At 43.4% G+C, this 21,996-nt stretch overlaps 2 protein-coding genes across 4 annotated transcripts in view; one reads left to right on the top strand and one right to left on the bottom strand.

Annotated features, from left to right (window-relative positions):
• The window catches only part of RAB5A (RAB5A, member RAS oncogene family), a 100,913-nt gene that overhangs the window by 27,946 nt on the left and 50,971 nt on the right, over nucleotides 1–21,996 (bottom strand). For 2 of the 3 annotated variants that reach the window (XM_070944486.1, XM_070944488.1), the window contains exon 6: nucleotides 18,989–19,087. In XM_070944486.1, coding sequence (XP_070800587.1) covers nucleotides 18,989–19,087 — 99 coding nt within the window. Of the gene's footprint in view, nucleotides 1–18,517; nucleotides 19,088–21,996 lie in introns of those variants that run through there. The other variant, XM_070944489.1, reaches the window with a different exon arrangement.
• On the top strand, nucleotides 15,212–17,536 carry PP2D1 (protein phosphatase 2C like domain containing 1). The gene is given in 5 exon segments (XM_070944545.1): nucleotides 15,212–15,277; nucleotides 16,392–16,465; nucleotides 16,467–16,772; nucleotides 17,093–17,444; nucleotides 17,447–17,536. Coding segments are annotated over 5 exon segments (888 nt in total).

Raw genomic sequence — 21,996 nt, 5'->3', positions numbered from 1 at the left:
GGCGAATCAGGCAGACCTGATAAAAAGCCCCCCTGGCCACGGCCGTCATATGCTCTTCTAAAGACAGCCGTGTATCCAGGAGGACGCCCAAGTTGCGAGCCCTATCCGAGGGGGCCAATAACTCGCCCCTAATAGCCAGCGATGGCACCAGCTGGCTATATCGGGGCGCCGGAAGCCACAGCCACTCGGTCTTGGAACGGTTGAGTCGGAGCCTGTTACTCCCCATCCAGATCCGCACGGCCTCCAGGCACTGGGACATCACTTCAAGGGCATCGTTGGGATGGCCTGGGGTGGAGATGTACAGCTGCGTATCATCAGCGTACTGATGGAACTCCACCCCAAAGCCACGGATGATCTCACCCAGCGGCTTCACATAAATGTTGAACAGAAGGGGCGAGAGGACCGACCCCTGAGGCACCCCACAGCCTCGGGGTCGACCTCTGCCCCCCTGCCAACACCGACTGCGACCGGTCAGAGAGATAGGAGGAGAACCACCGCAAAACAGTGCCCCCCACTCCCAACCCCTCCAACCGGCGCAGCAGGATACCATGGTCGATGGTATCAAAAGCCGCTGAGAGATCTAACAGGACCAGGACAGGGGAACAACCCCTATCCCGAGCCCTCCAGAGATCATCCACCAACATGACCAATGCCGTTTCCGTGCTGTGCCCAGGCCTGAAGCTGGACTGGAGCGGATCCAGATAAGACAGCTTCATCCAGGTACCCAGGAAGCTGTTGCACCACCACACTCTCAACAACCTTCGCCAAGAAGGGAAGGTTGGAGACCGGACGATAGTTAGCCAAAACAGCCGGATCCAGAGCAGGCTTCTTGAGGAGGGGCCTCACCACCGCCTCTTTCAAGGCGGATGGCAAGACACCCTCGCTCAAAGAAGCGTTGATAATACCCTGGAGCCAGCCTCGCGTAACCTCCCGGGAGGCCAGCACCAACCAGGAGGGACACGGGTCCAATAAACATGTGGTCGCGTTCAGCTGCCCCAGTATCCTGTCCATGTCCTCGGGAGCAACAGGGTCGAACTCTTCCCAAATGGCAGTCTCAAGACGGACACCCATCATCCCGTCTGTACCTACCCAGTCAGAGACCAAGCCTTCCCGAATCTGAGTGATTTTATCGTGCAGATACTGGACAAAATCCTCGGCACGACCCTGCAATATATATGTATTGTGGGGGACTACAATGGGATAATAGATAGAAAAAAGGATTATATTAGTGAGAAGAAAAAGGGGGGGAGGGAAAGGAATGTATTACCAAAAACTTTTTTCGATATGGCGGAAGAATTAAACCTGAATGATATATGGCGAACACTAAACTCCAAAGAGAAAAAATTAACTTTTTATTCCAACCTGCATAAATCCTTCTCAAGAATAGATATGATATGGGCAAATAAAGAACTAAGTAAAGAAGTAGAAAATGTAGAGATTCTCCCAAACATTTGGGCAGATCATAACCCCCTGAAAATAATATGGAAAGGTCAAAAAAAGAAAATAAGAAGATGGACATTAAACCCACAGATACTACAAGAGAAGGAATACATACAAAAGATTAATCAGGATTCTCCCTTCTAGACAAGTTAGAGATAACACAAGAATAGTATTGAACATAGAGTATTACGAGGCGCATCCAGAGAAACAAATTGCCCTTGTTTTTCTGGATGCGCCCTGAGTCTTCGGAGAGGGTCAGCATATAAATTTAATAATTAAATTAAATTAAATTAAATTAAATTAAATTAAATTAAATTAAATTAAATTAAATTAAATTAAATTAAATTAAAAAGCATTTGATCATTTAAATTGGAAATATATGATTAGTCAAATTAGAGAAATGAAATTCGGTGACAAATTTGAACAAATGATTGAAGCAATTTATTCATCTCAAAAAGCAAACATAATAATAAACAGAGAAATTACAAAAACATTTGAAATAAAGAAAGGAGTCCGCCAGGGATGCCCACTGTCATCTCTGCTTTTTATTTTGATTTAGAATCGCTATTGATGAAAATTAGAGCAAACCCAAAGATTAAGGGAACGAAAATTAGAACGGAAGAATATAAATTAATGGCATTTGCAGATGATTTGGTATTTTTTTGGGAAGACCCAAAGGAAACAGGACCAATATTATTACGGGAAATAGAAAAATATGGGGAAGTAGCGGGCCTTAAAATTAATAAGACAAAAACAAAAATGATAGTCAAAAATTTAACAATACAACAGGAAAGAGAATTAGAGGGGAAATTAGGATTACAGAATGTGAGAAAAGTTAAATACTTAAGAATTTGGCTGATAGCGAGAGGTTCTTCAATCAAAGAAGACAACTACGTAAAGCTTATGCAACAAATTAAAATTGATTTGGAAAGATGAGGGGCATTAAACCTATCCTTACTGGGTCATACATGGTGGTTATGCTCCGAAACAAAATTTTTGTCAGGTTTCGCTGCTATCTTAAATAAACTTCATTCTCAAACGCAAGGTCTCTGATGAATCTTTTCTTTATTTAAGAATAGAAAGAACGACATCCCTGAACTCTTTGTGCAGCCAAAACTGGCACCTCCTTCCACACCCCTCCCTTTCCGTTCTTCAACCCCAATGTCTCATTGGCCATTGTGCGGATCCATCTCTCCGTCCCAAGCACTTTCTATTCACAGGAATTCCCCCCTCCCTCTGTCACCCAGGTAACACTATCTACTAAAGAGCAGGAAACTAGGTAAAAGTTCATCTCATCATTAAAGCAAAGCTTCTCCCTCTCTCATTCATGTCAGCGCTGGAGGAGATCATAAATTGGAACGCTGACAATTTTTGGATGAAAATACATAGTTGGATACAGGAAGTAACAGGCTTCCAGATAGAATATACACCATAATTGTTTATTCTAGGAATAATGAAAAAGAAATATGAAAAAACGACAACATATATTATTTTACATATGACAACAGTGGCAAGATTGGCATTTGCGCAATGTTGGAGAAGTTCGAACACACCCTCAGAAAGCATTTGACAATATAAATTGGCAATTTATGTTGCAACAATTAAATTTTATGGAATCTGGTGGAAAAATTAGGAATACGATTAACGCAATTTACACTCAACAGAACGCAAAAGTATTGGTTAATGGTGATGTAACAGAAAGCTTTAGTATACAAAAAGGAACAAGGCAAGGTTGTCCCCTCTTCCCATTATTATTCATTTTAACATTAGAGGTATTGACGAGGAACATAAGACAAGATACAGAGATAAAAGGAATGGTAATTAGAAATGAAAAGTACAAACTCCAAGCTTTCACTGATGACTTAGTGTTTATATTAGAAGAACCCATAGAAACTGGCCCTAAATTGATAAAGAAAATTGAGGAATATGGAGAGGTGGTAGGGATGAAAATAAATAAAGACAAAACCAAGATATTAAGTTAAAAATCTCACCAACAAACAGAAAAAGGAATTGACAGAGAAAATTGACCTACAGATAGAAAAAAAGGGTTAAATACCTTGGTATTTTCTTAACAGCTAGGTGTGGGACAATCAAAGAGGACAACTATACAAAGCTGATACAACAAATTAAAATAGATTTGGAAAGGTGGAAGAATGTACAGTTATCGATGATAGGGAGAATTGCAGTGGTGAAAATGAATGTACTACCAAAACTACTCTTTCTATTTCAAACCATACCAGTGAAATTAGAAAAGAAATTTTTTGATGAACTAAATAAAATGACTCTGCAATATATTTGGCAAGGGAAAAAAATCAAGAATAAAATTGAAAGCATTACAGGATTCTAGGAATAATGGTGGTTTTGGGTTCCCAGACTGGGAATTATATTACCAGGCTGCAGCTCTCACCCGGCTAAAAGATTGGGTAAACTTGAATAACAGAAGACTATTATCACTAGAAGGACACGACTTACAATTAGGCTGGCATGCCTTTCTCTGGTATGGCAGAAATATGGTGCACAAATATTTCCAGAGGCATTATGTGAGGAACGTGTTACTTAACATTTGGGAAAAAATTAAAATACAACACTATAGGGAAGTACCAGTCTGGCTCTCTCCAATGGAGGCAATAATATATCCAAATCTTATAAATTGGGGGAAAATTGTATGTTACAAGGACATTTTAGATGAAAGGGGGGATCTTAAATCCAGACAACAATTGCAGAAACAGGGGTTGGACTTATCTCAGTGGCCGTATTTGCAGATCCAAGCAAGGCACGAAAAAGATGTTAAATTATGGGGTGTAAAAAAAAGAACAAACAGCATTGAACAAAATATTAATGGGGATGGATGAAAAATTGATTTAAAAATATATATAACTATTTATTGAACTATAAAATGGAGGAAAAGATAGTTAAAGAAACAATGATTGCCTAGGCAAGGAATTTTGGATACAACATAGAATTAGAAAAATGGTTAAAAATTTGGGAGAGAAACTACAAACTGATGATGGCCGCGGCATATAAAGAAAACCTTTACAAAATGTTTTACAGGTGGCACTTGCCGCCAGCAAGATTGGCCAAAATGTATAAGAACTCCTCCGCCAATTGTTGGAAAAGCAACCAGACTCCAGGATCATATTACCACATGTGGTGGACATGTAAGAAAGCAAGGAGTTACTGGGAGAAAATTCATAAATGGCTAGAAATGATAACTGAGCAACATATTGAGTTCAAACCAGAAACGTGTCTCTTAGGTATATTGTCGGAAAGTTATGACAAAGCAACCATCTACTTAGTGTTACATATATTGACGGCAGCTAGAATTACATATCCTAAATATTGGAAAAATGTGAACACTCCACCAGATGATGGCATAATTTGGAAAATTTGGGATTGTGCAGAAATGGACAGATTAACTTTAAAAATTAAAGATAAAGAAGACTCGAAATATTACAGGACATGGAATAAATTTTATGAATGGATAGAGACAAGAGGCAGAAATGAGAGGGCAGTTTATGAATGTCAGTACAACAAAGATGTATAAAACTATGGATATAATATGGAGAAATTTGTAAATAAGCTAATGTAAGTAGAAATTAAGTTGAAGTTTTCTTTTATTTATTTTTTGTTGTATTGTTGCAATTACTGTTAAAATAGTACAGTTATAGTTATTAGCATGTATGTTATTTATCATTGATCTCTCTCTGGTTATACTTTATTTGCATTGTTATCCTGACATGGCACTGTCTTATCAATAAAATAAAAGGAAAAAGAAAGAAAGAAATGTAATGCATATTTGGATTGTTCTGTATGTAAAGGATCAAAAGCTAAAATGTATCCTGTAAGTAAGAAAAGTGCTAGAACTACGAACAGGGTATTACAATTAGTTCATGCTGATCTAATTGGTCCTATGACACCCTCTTTAGGAGGTGCGAGATATGCATTAGTCATAGTTGACGATTACAGTAGATATGGATATTGTTATTTACTGAAAAATAAGACTGAGGTATTGCAACAGTTCAGGAAATGGGTAACACTTGTAGAACGACAGCATAGATGTATGTCAGATTCAAGCAGACAGGGGGACAGAGTTTATGTCTGAGAAGTTTCAAAGGTGGTTAAGCAGTCTAGGCATAAGGCATAGAAAAACAAACCCATATTCACCTTCTGAAGGTGTGGTTGAGAGACAAAATTGTGTGGTACAGACAATGAAAGATGCTGTGCTTGCTGATGCAGGCATGAGCAAGACATTCTGGGGAGAAACCATATTAACAGCGAATTATATCGTTAATAGGTTATGGAGCGAGGCAATACAGGAAACACCGTATTTCCTGATGCATGGTAGGAAACCGTCTTTAAGTCATGTAAGAACATTCGGTAGTTATGCCTGGGTGCATATTCCGAAAGCTACTAGGAGAAAAGGTCAGACAAAGGCCAGAAAGCTTCTATTTGTTTGGTATGAGGCAGGAATGAATGGGTACAGATTTACAGATGGTACTAAACGAGTTGTAATCTCAAAGTCTGCTAGTTTTGCAGAGCAGAACTGGAACAAGATACACGGCAATCATGAGGTGTTCATGCCAATACAGAGTTCAAAGCTATCGGAAGCTGAGACCGAGTCAGATAAAGATTTAGAGGAGGATAGAGTTATGATAAAAAGCAAACATACAGATGCCATAGATATAGAAGAGGAGAGGCCTGAAACGGTAATACAGGAACATGTAATTCCTAGGAGATCAGAGAGGAGTAACAAAGGTGTACCTCCTGAACGGTTTACTGCAAGTGAAGTCAGAGCATACAGTGCTAGATATGAACCTCAAAGTTACCATGAAATGGTGTTATTGAAAAATGTTACTGAACGATGTAAATGTAAATGAAGACAATGCTGCATGTATAACAATGGCAACAGGAGATCGCATTAGGAATAGAAGTAAACAAGTAGACATTGTAAACATGGAGAAATACTGAGTAGAAGTAAACATGTAGACATTGTAAACATGGAGAAATACTGAGTAGAAGTAAACATGTAGAAATATTGTAACATTAGAGAAGCTGTAAAGGAGAAACTGATCAAATTACAGCATTGTTCCAGTGACTGTAATTTAGCGGATATGTTAAATAAACCTGTTATCGGTAGAAAAATACAAGAAATGATAGAGTTCGGATTATCAGCTGTACAGCTTTAAATGGGAGGAGTGTCAGGTTATGTAGATTTAATAGCTATAAGCTGATGTAAGGTTGTAAGCGGAGGCAACTGAAAGCTGATGCAATGGGAATGAGGCAGCAGAGTTACTGCCACTTTAAGAAGCTAGGTAAGAAGCTGTCTATATAAGGGAAGCCAGTAGAGGGCATCTCCCTTCTCCTCATGTTCTCTCTCGTCGTGTATCTCATTGCTCTCCTTGTGTCAGTAGCTGTATGATAAGGTATTTAACTACGTATATGTCTGTAAATATATAGCTGTATATAAACCACTGTTAATTATCTAAAGGCTCTGTGTTTTTGAGGCTTTTTTCAGGCCGTTTTTTCTGAAAAAATTGGCCAAAAAAGCCTCAAAAACAGGCCGAAAAAAGCTTCAAACATGGGCCGAAAAAGCCTTGAAAATGGGCCAAAAAAGCCTCAAAAACGGGCCAAAAAAGCCCCGAAAAATGGGCCAAAAAAAAAGCCCTGAAAAAGGCCGAAAAAAGGCCCGAAAATGGGGTGTGTTGAGGCAAAAAACAGCTGGCGGGTGGGCGGGGCTTCGGCTATATTCAGTCTATAAGACGCACAGACATTTTCACCCCCTTTTGGGAGACAAAAACGTGAGTCTTATAGTCTGAAAAATACGGTAATTCACAAGAGGTAAATAAAGAGGGGTTTTTCGTGACAAGGAGTCTGTTTCTTGCTTCTGCTAAGGCTGGGTCAGAACAGGCTCCAGGGCTGACACCCCCCTCACCGGGCATGGCAGGGCTTCCTGCCCCCCTTTATTGATGCAATTTGAGGGTGGCAGGTGGGGAGGGGTGGGGTGGGGAAGTCTATTTCCGACTCCTGGATGCATTCCCTCTCTTCTCCCTGCTCCTCTTTGCCTCGTTCAGGCTGCTCCGTTGCCCATTTCTCCATTGCAGTGCAGCGCCCAGGATCCACTTTGATAGTGGGGGTGGGGGTGGGGTTAATAATTTGCCTGGCCAAACGGGGCGTTGGTCCTACCTGAGACGCTCCTCCTCGGGATGTTGGAAACAGCAGTCAGGAATGGGTTAACTCCGTCTGTTTTTAGCTGGACGGAGTCTGCAATTTGCTAAAACCACGCCCCTTCCTGTTGCCTCCCAGCTTTTGACGAAGGCATTGATGCAGACTGACGTGTAAATCTGTGAATAAAACACAACAGCCCTCTCTGTCCCCCCCCAGGATTGGACACCAAACCGGGTGGGGATGACTGCTGTTTCCAACGTCCCGAGAAGGAGCGTCTCAGGTAAGACCAACGCCCCTTCTCCATAACAGTTGGAAACAGCAGTCAGGAATGGGACATACCCAAGCTGGCTGTCCTATTGGGAGGGTGTCATCCGGTCCTGCTCTCCCTGCTCCGTGATGACTCTTTGAAGAACCCGCCTGCCAAAAGCCGCCTCCGCTGAAGCATAAGAATTGAGCTTATAGTGGAGAAAATTGAATTTTTTTCTTCAAAACATTCTGCATAACCCACCATATTTTTATCCAAAAAGCCTTAACTTTCTTACAATTCCACCAAATATGGTAATATGTAGCATCTAAACAATCACATCTCCAACATTTTGGCTGAACATTAGGATACATACAGGATAATTTCTTGGGATCTAAATGCCATCTGTAAAACATTTTATAAAAATTTTCCCTCAAATTCTGCGATTGTGTAAATTTAACATTCTGAACCCATATTTTCTCCCATGTTTCCAACATCACTGGTTCTGCAAAATTCTGTGCCCATTTAATCATGCAATCTTTAACCAATTCAGTTTCTGAATCCCTTTCTAACAAAACATTATATAGCCTTTTAATATGCATTGGACCTTTCTCTTTTATATGTCTAACCAATTCTTCCTCATGTACCATTATACCAGTTTTTTGGTCCTCTTTCCATCTCAACTGAAGTTGATTATACTGTAACCAAGTTAGATTAATCCCTTCTTCCAACAGTGTCTCTAATGTCTTCAGTTGCCATCTGCCCGCATCTGTAAAAAGAACCTCTTTATATAAAACCCCCCCGAGTGACATTATATTTGTATTCCACAAAAAAATTCAATTTTCTCCACAATTGTTTTTATTGGGTATAGTAAAGGGTTTTACATTGGATGAAACTAAGTTGATATTGTACATGATAACAGCAGCGAGATTGTTGATAGATAAATATTGGAAAAATGAAGCTTTGCCCACTATTGAAGAATGTACTTTGAAGATGGCCAGTTTTGCGGAGATGGCGAAGATTTCAGCATATTTAAAAGATCGCTCACAAGAGACTTATGAATGGGAATGGAAAAAATGGATAGATTATGTGCAGAACAAATATCAAATTAGGAAGTATCAAATAGCTTTTCATTGAAAGTGTTAGGGTGTGTGTAAAAAGTATTTGTTGCTTGTGCAACGAGCAGAGCAGAAACACACAGGGAAGGAGATAAAACGTGCAGCTCGTGTGAGAAAAATACTTTATATACAAGATAATAAGCAGTCTCGGTGTAGGTAAAACAGTCCAAGGTCATAAACAGTAATATCAGTCCAGTAAGTATCTTCCCTTACCAAAGCAAACAGACTTTAGTAACTCTCGGTATACAGTACCATATAACAATTCAGTCTAACATCAATCAGCAGAAAGACGCAGGAAGCAACAGGAACAGGATCAATCAATCAGGAACAAAGAACGCTTCTCTGCGCTGCTTATTTATGCACTGTAGCCTAATTACAGGGTTCAGCAAACCCTGATTACGTGGCTCAGTTGTTTCTTAAAGAAACAGATATATTGCCTGACCAACAAGTTAGGAGTAAGCTACAAGCTGAACCTAACAGAAAGTATTATATAAAAATAGAAATGTATGAATTTTGTGAAGATGAAAAATTATAAGGGGGTTTGAGGGGTTCAAGTTTTATAAAAAGGGGATTTTGATGGGATTATACTCTGTGGAAGTCAGGGGGGGAGGGTTAGGGGGGGTTTGGGGGGGTTAGGGTGGGGAGTATGGGGTGGGTTGGGGGGAAAAAATGGGGTGAAAATGTAATTGTAAAACTTTTGCAATAAAAAAAAAAAGAATTGAGCTTATAGTGGAGGATAAATGGGGATGGGGATGCCCAAGTCGCAGCCCGGCAGACCTCCTCTAGAGATGCCTGCGTAGCCCAAGCGGCCGAGGTGGCCGCGGTCCGAGTAGAATGGGACGTGATGTGTCTAGGGACCGGTAACGCATGTAACTCATAAACCATAGCAATGCACGCTCTAATCTATCTCCCCAAGGTGGAAGATGAAACCTTGCACCCCAACATGGCAGGTTGGAAAGAAATGAAAAGAGATTCTGTTTTCCTTATGGGAGTGGTTCTCCTCACATAGAGGCGGAGAGCCCTCCACACATCTAAAGTATGCCACCTATGTTCTAAACGGTGAACTGGTTCAGGACAAAAGTTGGGAAGCACCAGTTCCTGAGCCCTATGGAACCATGTATTAATCTTTGGAATGAAGGTGGGATCCAGGCGTAAAATCACTCTGTCAGAATGGAAAACACAGAGGTCCTGCCTGATGGAAAGGGCCGCCATTTCTGATATACGCCTGGCTGAAGTTATGGCCACCAGGAATGCCACCTTATAAGATAACAGGTGAAGACTGGCCTCCCTCAGCAGCTCAAAGGGGGTCCTAGTTGAGGGAATTTAAGACCTTAGTCGAGTTCCATGTGGGGAATCGATGCACTACCAGGGGCCTAAGGTTCATGGCACCCCTGAGGAATTTTCTAAGCACAGGGTGTTGAGATAAGGAGTCCTTAGACCCACATGTCAAAACAGAAGACAGGGCAGCCACCTGTCGTCGCAGGGTGTTGGGGACCAAGCCCCTATCCAACCCGTCCTGTAGAAAGTCCAAAATGTTAGCAATGGAAGTCTCAGTAGAGACCAGACCTTTTCTTGTGCACCAGCAGCAAAAAGCCTGCCAGGTGGCATCATAAATATGGTTAGTGGAGTCTCTCTGTGAAGCTTGGATCGTTTTGATGACCTTAGAGGAAAAATTGTTCCCACTCAGCAGGCGCTGCTCAAGCGCCAGGCAATCAACTGGAACCACTGAGGGTCTGGGTGGACCAGCGCCCCCTGGCTGAGGGACACCTTGTGCCGAGGGATCCTCCAAGGTCGAGCCACTGATAGTGCCACCAGATCTGCAAACCAGGGCCGTCTGGGCCAATGCGGTGCTAGAAGTATAAGCTTCGACTCCTCCTCCAGAAGTTTCCGGATGACCTTGGGAATCAATGGAAGAGGAGGGAAGGCATAGAGCAGACTGGACAGCCACAGACTGCAAAGGGCATCCACTGCCTCTGCCTTCGGTGTCAGGAATCTGGTGAAGAATCTCAGTACTTGATGGTTGTCCTGTGAGGTAAATAGGTTGACCGTCGGAAGACCGAACCAGTCCGACAATTCCTGAAAAAGGGGCAGGTGCAGGCGCCACTCCACGTGGTCGACTGATGCTCGGCTGAGCCAGTCCACCTGCACATTCGCCGCCCCTGAGATATGAGGTGCTTGAATGGAGTGTAGATGGGCCTCTGCCCAAAGACCCAGTTGTTTGGCCTCTCTCATAAGCGGTCTGGACTGGGTCTCTCCTAGGCGATTTACATGTGCCTTGGCGGTCACATTGTCAAAATCAGAATGTCCTTGTCTACCACAATGTCTTTGAGCTTCCTTAGGGCTAGATGTATGGCCCGGAGCTCCAACCAATTTATGTTGTGTCTCAGATCTGTCTGAGACCACTGTCCCTGGACCATGTGAGGTCTGAGCTGAGTTCCCCAGCCCAGAAGGCTGGCGTCAGTAGTTTGAATCAGTCGACGAGGTTCCCTGAACCTGCAGCCCTTGGTGATAGCCTTGGAGTCCCACCAGTCGAGTGATCTGAGCACTTCCGAGGGCACCCGAACCCTGACTGGGGATGTACTGACGACTGACCGTTGAAATGGAAGGAGAAACCACTGCAGATCCCTGCTGTGGAGACGAGCCAAGGTGTGATGGCAATAGCCAACACTATCTTTCCCAAGAGTTGGGAAAGCAGGAGGAGAGGAACGGAACGCTCCACCCTGACCCGTCGAGCCAACTCCCTCAGGCTGGCTTGTTGCTCTTGGGATAGATACACCTTTGATTCCACTGTATCTATAATTGCCCCCAGATGGACCAGATGGGTGGAAGGGATCAGATGGCTTTTGGCCTGGTTGATTGAAAAACCGTGGTCCTGTAGAACTTGGATAGTAGTGTTTAGGTCTCACCGCACCAGAGTTTCTGAATTGGACTGAATAAGGATGTTGTCCAAGTAGAATTGAATCCTTATTGGCAGGGTCCAAAGATGGCCCGCCAGGGCAGCCATCAGTTTTGTGAAAACTCTGGGGGCGGACGACAGTCCGAAAGGCAATGACTGATACTAGAAATGGTTCCCCGCATAATGGAAGCGGAGGAACTGTCTGGGCCAGGTGGATGGGAACATGAAGGTATGCCTCTGTCAGGTCCACTGATGTGAGGAAGTCCCCTTCCCTGACGCTCTCCAAGATAATCTGGAGCGACTGCATTTTGAACCGTCGATAAATAATCGGTTCAGGGAATTGAGATGGAGGATGGCCCGCAATCCTCCCGAGGGTTTCTGTATGACGAACAGTCGGGAGTAAAACCCCTGTTCGCGTTGTTCCCGAGGAACTGGCTGTATGGCCTGTATCTCCAAGAGATGTCTTATGGCCGCTTCCATGACAAGCCGTCTTGTCGGGTCCCTGGACATGGGGCATCTGACAAACATCCTCGGGGGACTGGACATAAACTCCAGGGATAGGCCCGACCTGATGGTATTCCTGACCCAGAGATTTGTGGTGGTAACCTCCCACTAGCAAATAACGCCAGACGGCCTCCGATGGAAGGGTCGGACAGGCAGTCATTTATAGTGTCTGAAGGGATGGCTCCTCCCGCCCCAAAAGGACCGTCTGGAGGAATACCTATGTTCCTGTCCGCCCTGCCTGTCCTGTTGATAGCTTTTTCTGGAGGAATACGGGCTCTGCGACCGCGGCCCTCCAAAACCGCTGTCCGGCCCTCAAAAGGGCTGTGGACAAAAATATGGTCCCAGGCGGGACTCACTTCTACGAGTCAAGCTAGACAGCACTTTGCATTTGTCCCTGGACTCTACCAAGAGAGGATCCAGGGATTCGCCAAACAAATGCACCCTGTTATACGGGGCGGATGCCAGTTTCCATTTGTTCCTGGCATCAGCTTCCCACTGTCGAAGCCAAAGGAGATGTCTAGCGGTAACAGCAGAGCCAATGGATTTCACTGCAAATCTGGAGGCATTTAGCGTAGCGTCAACTGAAAATTCCATAGCAGCTAAGATCTTATTAAGATCTTTCTGCGACCTAGTGTCCTCTGCCGGTAACCTTTGCTGCTGTCAGGTGTGCTTCCTTCAAAGTCCAGGAAAGAATGAGCCAAACTCCATTATTTATAGAGTAATGTACTTTTACTAGAAAATGAAGTGAACGCTACCAAGGAAAAGCTGAAACTAAAGCAATAGGCGCGAAAGTTGCATATAGAAAGCATCCCCTCCCACTGTCCATCATCAATCACCCAATCCAAAGGTCTCCCAGAGGTCAGGTGGAAGCACGCCTGGCATCGTCATCAATCAGGAACACGATGACAGTTGACCCGATAGCCACTTCAGAGATTAGGTTTAGTTTCTTCAAAAATCCTCCAGCACGCTTCCTCCCCCCCCCCCACGCTCTCTAATTCTCTCCCACCCGTTTCTTATGGCAGCCAAAGCAGTAAAGGCGGAGGCTGACAGCTGCAGTTGTCTTAACCAGAGCAAGGACTCCCTGTTAAAGAATGAAGCTGCTGACGAGGCTTTAGCGGCCCAGGAAGCCGCCAGATGACCCTTAACCAGCGACTGTTCCACTCTCTTGTCCTCTGGATGGAGGACTTCCTCAGGTGGGCCTGTTAAGACCGAGTGCGAGGCCAAGGACACCACTGGAGCATCAATAGAAGGGACCTGAAGAGCCCTAGTGAGCTCCTTGCCTATATTGTAGAGGCATTTATCCAAACCACTGGGAGAGGGCCCCGACCCAGGGGAGGCCCACTGCCTCTGTACTACGTCTAGAAACATTTTGGGAGCTGGAATCTCCTCCGATTCAATGGTGGACTCAGCAAATAAAGGGTCTGTGGGATCAATGGGTTCTGACCTCACCCTTCGAGAATCTTGGACGAAGCCCAGCCCGGTAGAAGTCTTGGTCTTATGGAGCAAAGATTTAAACATCTGAGGCCAAAATAACCCAAGAAAGGCCGGCTGGTCAGGCAAAAGGCCTTCATCCTCAGACAGGTCATATTCTCGTTGCATCTCTTCACCCGAGAGGGAATCCTGACTGGAGAGTGGCTGGGAATAAATCAGATCTTGCTCATAATCCTGGACCCTGGGAAAGTCAAGGGACCATCAACACTGCTCTTTGTTGGAGACCCGCTGCAATGCCTTGCCTTATGGCTGCAGATATCAAGGTTCCCATAGAGGCCGGGATCTGGGCCTCAACATTTTCCTCTGGTCACAATCCTGCGGCCATGGGAGTAAAGGTCGCCTCAGCAGAGGAGCTTCCCTGTCCTACAGGTTGTTCACAGATAATCTCTGGTTGTGGTGCCATGCCAAACAGCAAATCCCTGTTGCCAGGGGGATCAATGGGCAGCTCCATGGCTCCATCTGGAGACCAAGTTGCTGTTGATGGCCCTTCAAGGGGATCATCCTGCTGTGGAAGGATTGAGGATGCAGGATTTGAGGACCCCCAGCTCCAAACCTCGGAGCTGTTTGGCTTTTTTCTCTGCCGCTTGCTGAGCTTTATTAATAGCTCTCTCCATGGCCTTGTGCCTTCTCTCTTCAGCCCTAGGCAGCTTCTTGTGAGGTTTACTGGAGGAATGGTGGACCTTTCGCTTAGAAGGCATCCCCTCCGAAGGCCTTTCCTCTCTCTCCCCTGCTGAGCGCATGCGCATCAGGCTTCCCGCCATGCGGGTGTTGCGCCCTTATCTGACAGCCGCCATCTTGAAATTTAGAGAGGCAGGCCGGGCGTAGTAGCCCTTGCTGCAAACGAAGCCTCCCAGGCGAAGGGCAGGGTCTCCGCTCATTTTGTACTCACCGCCCTGCTGTTCGCCTCCAACCAAAGCCGAAATCCCCGGCTGCGTGTCCCTAGGGCCAGTGTTTTGGAGCCCAGCTCATGAGCACTGCCCTGTACCGTGGGAACTTAGGAGGAAATGCGGGGGCAGATTGCCTCCTCCGCTGTCTCTTTAGTTTTTGTTTTTGTTTTTTTTAATTTGATTTATATGCCGCCCTTCTCCGGAGACTCAGGGCGGCTTACAATGCGCTAAGCAATAGCCTTCATCCTTTTGTATATTTATACAAAGTCAGCTTATTGCCCCCACAACTGGGTCCTCAATTTACCTACCTTAGAAAGGATGGAAGGCTGAGTCAACCTTGAGCCTGGCGAGATTCGAACCTGCAGTAATTGCAGGCAGCTGGTCTTAATAACAGGGTGCTCCCCAGAGAACCTGTAATTAGCGCGGGATTGTTCATTGCGCTGTAAAATACTTGCACTGCGGAGCTATGCGCATGCACGCCACCCACGCCTCCGCAGCAGTCTCCGTAGCTCAACTGACGCTGAAATGGGTGGTAAATACAAACCCCTGGGTCAGCGGTTCGGAGCTAAGCTTGTGAGTGCTGCTCAGATGGATCTGCCAGCCGGCAGTCCCCTGCTGCCTCCGCAGCCCTCAGCGATCGCAGGCAAAAGCCTTACATGCTGGAATGTAAAGGAATTATCTCTAGTCACCAAACGATTGGAAAAAGATAATCAGGAAGGATTAGCTCAAAAAAACATGTCCTGTCCAGACTAGACTGAGTCAAAAAGCTGGGAGGCAACAGGAAGGGGCGTGGTTTTAGCAAATTGCAGACTCAGTCCAGCTAAAGAAAGACGGAGTTAACCCATTCCTGACTGCTGTTTCCAACTGTTATGGAGAATAACCCCGCAGTCTCCCCTACACTGGGCCCAGCTTCGATCGTGCTGCCAACTTAATTCCTTGCCCCTCTCACTTTTGCCCACAGACTGACCAACACCCCCTGCAAGCAGCTCCACGGGGAGGGGGGAATCCCTCCACTTCCCCCCAATTCTTCACCTTCCCATGCGAGCTCTTGGGAGCATCAACTCCTTGTCTCTAGGGTAACCGCCCCCTCCTCGTTCCTTGGAAACCTCGCCTCTTAAAGGAGCCGTGTCCAGAAGGTTGGAACAGCCGCGAGACCAACATGCAGACAAGCACCCTTGGAAACAGCCTTTCAAACTATAGTGTCCCCCCCAACAGTCTGAGGTACCGTGAATGGGCCCCGTTTAAAAAGTTTGAGGACCCCTGAAGTAAAGGAATGTCAGTTCCTTCTGTTGGTAGTTGAAAAAGCTACAGCCCAGGAAAAAACCCTTCAGGGATCCCTCCCTGAACGTGTAGTCAGTTGGCCATCTTTTCACCGGAAGCCAAAGTGAAAACACTTTAAATGGTTTTAAAAATCAGCATTTGACTTGGAACCATGAGGGGTTATAATATAGGACATGTACCCAAATACACACTGAAGTTTAGCACTACAGTACTGTATTCAGATTGTTACACATCTATACTGCTATGTTGAAAAAGCAGTATTTGCGTTATTAGAGAGATAACTGGTACAGTACAAACAATACTTGAAACCAAAATCTGTTTGATAAATCATCCTCAACATTATACAAGGAATGTTTTAAATTTAGTTCATAGTTTTATGCAAAAATGGAAATAACTATTGGCTTACAAAAGAACACTTCACTTATTGTAGAAAGGACATGGGTTCTTCAGAATGGTGGATCTATCAGCAGTAATGAGCTTGAAGGACTAATAATATTCAAAGATGAAGTAAACAGTTATTCCCCTACCACTTACAATCTCTTCTCTGTTGATAACTCATGTCAATTTCTTATTATAGCACCTAATGGACTTTGGGAAGTTTTGGATAAAAGTAAGTTTGTATGATTAACTTTGTTTTCTGCTTATTTAGCAAAATATCAACATTCCCAATTGATAAAAAATTGTATACACAAAGCTTCAAAGTTATCTTTGGAAGATCAATTCTATTCATGGTATATGAATCATGAGCCTTGGTGGCACAGCAGACTAAAGCACTGTTAAGTAACACCAGCTGCCTGCAATTACTGCAAGTTCAAATCTCACCAGGCTCAAGGTTGACTCAGCCTTCCATCCTGTCAAGGTAGGTAAAATGAGGACCCGGTTTGTGGGGGCAATAAGCTGACTTTGTATAAAAAAGAACACCGCTGGGGGGGGGGGCGCAAAAGCCCTACTAAGCAGGTATATACAAAAGTATGAAGGCTATTGCTTAACGCATTGTAAGCCGCCCTGAGTCTCCGGAAAAGGGCGGCATATAAATCGAATAAATAAATAAATAAATAAATAAATGATTGTTTCCTTAATCAGATTTAGGTAATGAAGAGGAAACTGAATCAAGTTTTCAGTTGAGGTTCCCAATTAACAATGGAAAAGAAGAGAAAGTAGCAATCCAGTCATGTTGTTGTACTATTTCTACAGAAGGGTAACTATCAGGAAATTCTTTAGAAACATCATTTAGTGTTGCTACATCTTCAAAAGAAAACACTCCAGTAGGCACCAAAGTAGTTCAAAAAGAAAATAACAAAAATGCAGAGGAACTTGGCATCTAGTCATGATTTTTTTTACAGATATCTGAAGATTCAGAAACAGATTCTAGGATATTTTATAATCTTGCAGCAAAGTATATTACTAAACACCTACCGTAGTAAAAGCTGCTCTTAAAGCAAGTTCTAGAAAAGTTTCTGTTCTGCTAGCTCTCTTAAATGGATGTGATAACATACCCAATTTTATTTAGCACGGATGTGCTTATGGGGAAAAACTGAGTAAGAAACTCTGACATAATACACAAAAATAAACACTTGTTTAAAAAGAATGATTACTATCATTTCCTTTTTATACCACTTTATTCAAACCTGAGCACCTCAATATAAAACTAAACATTGATGAATTGACATTTTCCTTGCTAAGCCCAAATTACTGAAAATTTACATCTGCACATGTAAGTTTTTGCTATCAGTTCAACATTTAAATAGATTAAATGATCTTTTCTGATACTTTGTAGTTTTCATATAATGAAAATAAAGAATTAGTGCAATATACTGGACAGGTCAAAATAAAATGGACTTGGGAAAACAGTGTTGCAGAATTCATTACAGACAGATAGTAGTACTTATGTTACAGGTACAGTAGCATCATTTATTACTATACTATCCATGAAGGAAGAACTTAATCCCCCTTGCAATCTGAGGAAAATGAAATGTTAGCTCTTTGAAGTAACTGTACACATTGTATACTTTTAAGCACCTCTTAAACAGTAGAGTATTAAACAGATGTAGACTACAGTGCAGTACCCTATTTACAGTACATTAACATCCCAATTTAAAATCAAGTTGAATGTACGTAATCGTTAGTGCCCTGACCAATTTTATCCTTAGGGAAAAGGTAATTGTGTTAATGGTCAACACTGATTAAAATCAAAATCAGCTACCTAGTTTTTGTAACATGTCGCAAGAGGAAAGGAAAGATGTTTTGCTGCATCAGAAGTTCAATTCATTTGGTTGTGACATTTTAAAAGCAGGAAAAAATCTTTGAAGCTTGACTTTAATTTTAAACTGTTTTGACAAATTTATATATAGTGTAACAACTAAAAACTAATTGTTCTGCAAGCATGGGATCAATAAAATTGTTAATGTTGTACATATTTCACTTAAATCATGAAACTGTGGAATGTATATTTAAATGGTAATTACCCACACATTTTGCATAAATACTGAGAATAAGCTTACAGGAAATTCAGAAGGTAAATTAGTCCTCTCTCTTTTTTGCCATACCACAAATGGAGAAGCCAAATTCTATTCATTACACTTTAACAGTAACCAATATCCAACACTTGAGGAACTAACTGGTTAGTGGCAGATTCATGGAGTAGTTAAGTCTTTATTCCTAATAACATGTGATCCAGTTATAAACCTCTCAACTGAAGCAGGTTTATCCAGCTTCCTTCTCCACTCCATCTCATCCCGTTGTTGAAACGTAACAGCCAGTGATACATTCATGTTATTAAAAATTAGGACAAAATCATTCTGTATTAGAAACAACTATTTCATAAGTCTCCTTGTTTTTAGAAGCTGTATTGGGCCAGGTTAAACAGTCCAAATTATTCCATTGTTATTAACTAGTTAGAGGAAGCGGAATTATATTCAAGACAGTTTAAAGCAGCTGAAAGTTTAGTTGCTACAACACTGACTCTTAGTTGGTTGTGTTGGTTCAGTAAGATCTACTCCTCCTCTTCCTCTACTAGAGTTAGCTCCTACATTCTGTGGTTCATTCTTCGGCAACTTTTTAGCTATAAAAAAAATAGTAAAAATAGCATTTTTTTAAAAAAGCATTTCCTGTGTATATTCATAGCTAACAGAACTGTATACCATAGTCAGCATAGTTGAATATACAGTACATAATTGCATTTTTTTCTGGCTAACCTTCCACATAATTGATGAGGTTCACCTGGTCCTCACATAGTGCTTATGGAGTATACCTTGTTTTAACTTGGCTCTACCAGCAGCTAGCTCCAATAACTATGCTATATATTTCACACCATATTTATTTTTATAGGAAGCACACATTTATTTTATTTATTTATTTTATTTATTTTTAAATTTATATACTGCCCTTCTCCCGAAGGACTCAGGGCGGTGAACAGCCAAAGGTAAAAACACAAAATACAAAATTTAAAAGCAATTTAAAATAAATGAAATAATTTGGCCCAACAGTTTAAATACCCCATTAAAATTCAGATTAAAATTAAACAATTTAAAAAATTTAAAAATTAGGCCAGCCCAGCTTGGTGAAATAAGAAAGTCTTTAGGGCCCGGCGAAAAGTTCGTAAGTCCGGGATTGTCCGTATCTCCGGGGGGAGCTCGTTCCAGAGGGCAGGTGCTCCCACAGAGAAAGATCTCCCGCTGGGGGCCGACAGTCGACACTGTTTGACCGACGGCACCCTGAGGAGCCCCTCTCTGTGGGAGCATACTGGCCAGTGGGAGGCTCTTGGCGGCAGAAGGCAGTCTCGTAGATATCCAGGTCCTAAGCCATGGAGCGCTCTAAAGGTGGTAACCAACACCTTGAATCGCACCCAAAAGACCACCGGAAGCTAGTGCAGCTCGCCATGACACTCCCATAATCACCCGCGCGGCCGCATTCTGGACCAGTTGGAGCCTCTGGGTGCTCTTCAAGGGGAGCCCCATGTAGAGAGCATTATTAGTCCAGGCGGGAAGTGACGAGGGCATGAGTGACCGTGCGCAAGGAGTCCCGATCCAGAAAGGGACGCAACTGGCGAATCAGGCAAACCTGATAGAAAGCCCCCCTGGCCACGGCCGTCACATGTTCTTCTAAGGACAGCCGTGCATCCAGGAGGACACCCAAGTTGTGAGCCCTCTCCGCGGGGGCCAACGACTCACCCCCAATAGTCAGAGATGGCACCAACTGACTATATCGGGATGTCGGAAACCACAGCCACTCGGTCTTGGATGGCTTGAGCTTGAGCCTGTTTCTCCCCATCCAGATCCGCACGGCCTCCAGACACCGGGACATCACGTCAAGGGCATCATTGGGATGGTCCGGGGTGGAGATGTACAGCTGAGTGTCATCAGCATACTGATGGTACTGCACCCCAAAACCACGATGATCTCACCCAGCGGCTTCACATAAATGTTGAACAAAAGGGGTGAGAGGACCGACCCGTGGCACCCCACATATAAGGCGCCTCGAGGTCGACCTCTGACCCCCCGTCAACACAAACTGCGACTGGTCAGAGAGGAAGGAGAACCACCACAACACGGTGCCCCCCACCCCTAACCCCTCCAACCAGCGCAGCATGGTCGATGGTATCAAAAGCCGCTGAGAGGTCTAATAGGACCAGGAAAGAGGAACAACCCCTGTACCGAGCCCTCCAGAGATCATCAACCAATGCGACCAATGCCGTTTCCGTGCTGTACCTGGGTCTGAAGCCCGACTGGAACAGGTCAAGATAAATCGCTTCATCCAGGTACTGGGGGAACTGTCGCGCAACCACACTCTCAACAACCTTCGCCACGAAGCGGAGGTTGGAGACTGGACGATAATTTGCTAAAACAGCCAGGTCCAGGGAGGGCTTCTTGAGGAGGGGCCTCACCACCGCCTCTTTCAAGGCGGCGGGAAAGTAACCCTCACTCAAAGAAGCGTTGATAATCCTCTGGAGCCAGCCTCGTGTAACCTCCCGGGAAGCAAGCACCAACCAGGAGGGACACGGGTCCAATAAACATGTGGTCGCGCTAAGTCTACCCAGAATCCTGTCCATGTCTTCGGGGGTCACCAGGTCAAACTCCTCCCAGATAACACTCTCAAGACCTGCCTCCATCACCGCACCTGCATCTACCCAGTCAGAGTCCATGAATTTCTTCTTCAAAATTTTCTTTAAAATCCTTGTAGTCTGTGCTTACAAGAATAAACTTTACTTATAATAGGTATAGAACAGTGCTTAAAACATTGAAAGAGATCTGAGAAGATCTGGAATCCAAATATCATTCAGACAACATCAAGGTGGCAGTGTTCCTGAAAGATTATGGAGCTACTTCAAAATGGCTTGCCTATTATGGTTCACTGTGACTTGCTTAAAAAACTATGTTGAAAAGAAATCATGGCTTAGCACAATGTGTTCAATGAGTCAATCTTTCTGTATAAACTGCTGAGATCCCTGAAAACATAAATACTGCAAAATTGGAAAATAAATTAACAGTTTCGTGGTAACAAAATAATAAATCATGCTTGGTTTAAATCCCATTCAAATTAATTTCATTGCTTCATAAATTCTTAACTTTCAGGGTTACTTTTAGTTCTAATTTTCTAACTCTTAATAATATAGGATTGCGCTGTTTTTGAAGTATAGACAGCAAAACATAAAAGACAGCTCAGTACTGAAGACTACTGAGGGCAAGTTTTAAAGTAAACACTTCGCTGGAATGCTTTCCAACAGAGCCTTCAATCAACTGAACAAAATACAGTAAACATTATCAAAATGAGTTGATTTTGTCACATTCAGTAAAAACTGAGCTAACATGTATTCACAGATATTAGAATTAAATATAACTTTGGATTTGGGCTTAGTCTCGAGCCAGTTCAAGTATGACTAATGAATAAGTTACGCCAAATTAAGGCTTTACTTTAGGCCTCATTCTACATACAGCTAAGCTTGAATTCCATTCCACATGTATAGCAGCCTTC

The sequence above is a fragment of the Pituophis catenifer genome, unplaced genomic scaffold (genome assembly GCF_029215685.1).
Source record: "Pituophis catenifer annectens isolate HBS135680 unplaced genomic scaffold, rPitCat1.0.hap2 SCAF_5, whole genome shotgun sequence".
NCBI classification, from domain to species: domain Eukaryota; kingdom Metazoa; phylum Chordata; class Lepidosauria; order Squamata; family Colubridae; genus Pituophis; species Pituophis catenifer.
The sequence above is the reverse complement of the archived record's forward strand: the minus strand, read 5'-3'. Positions and strand labels throughout refer to the sequence as shown.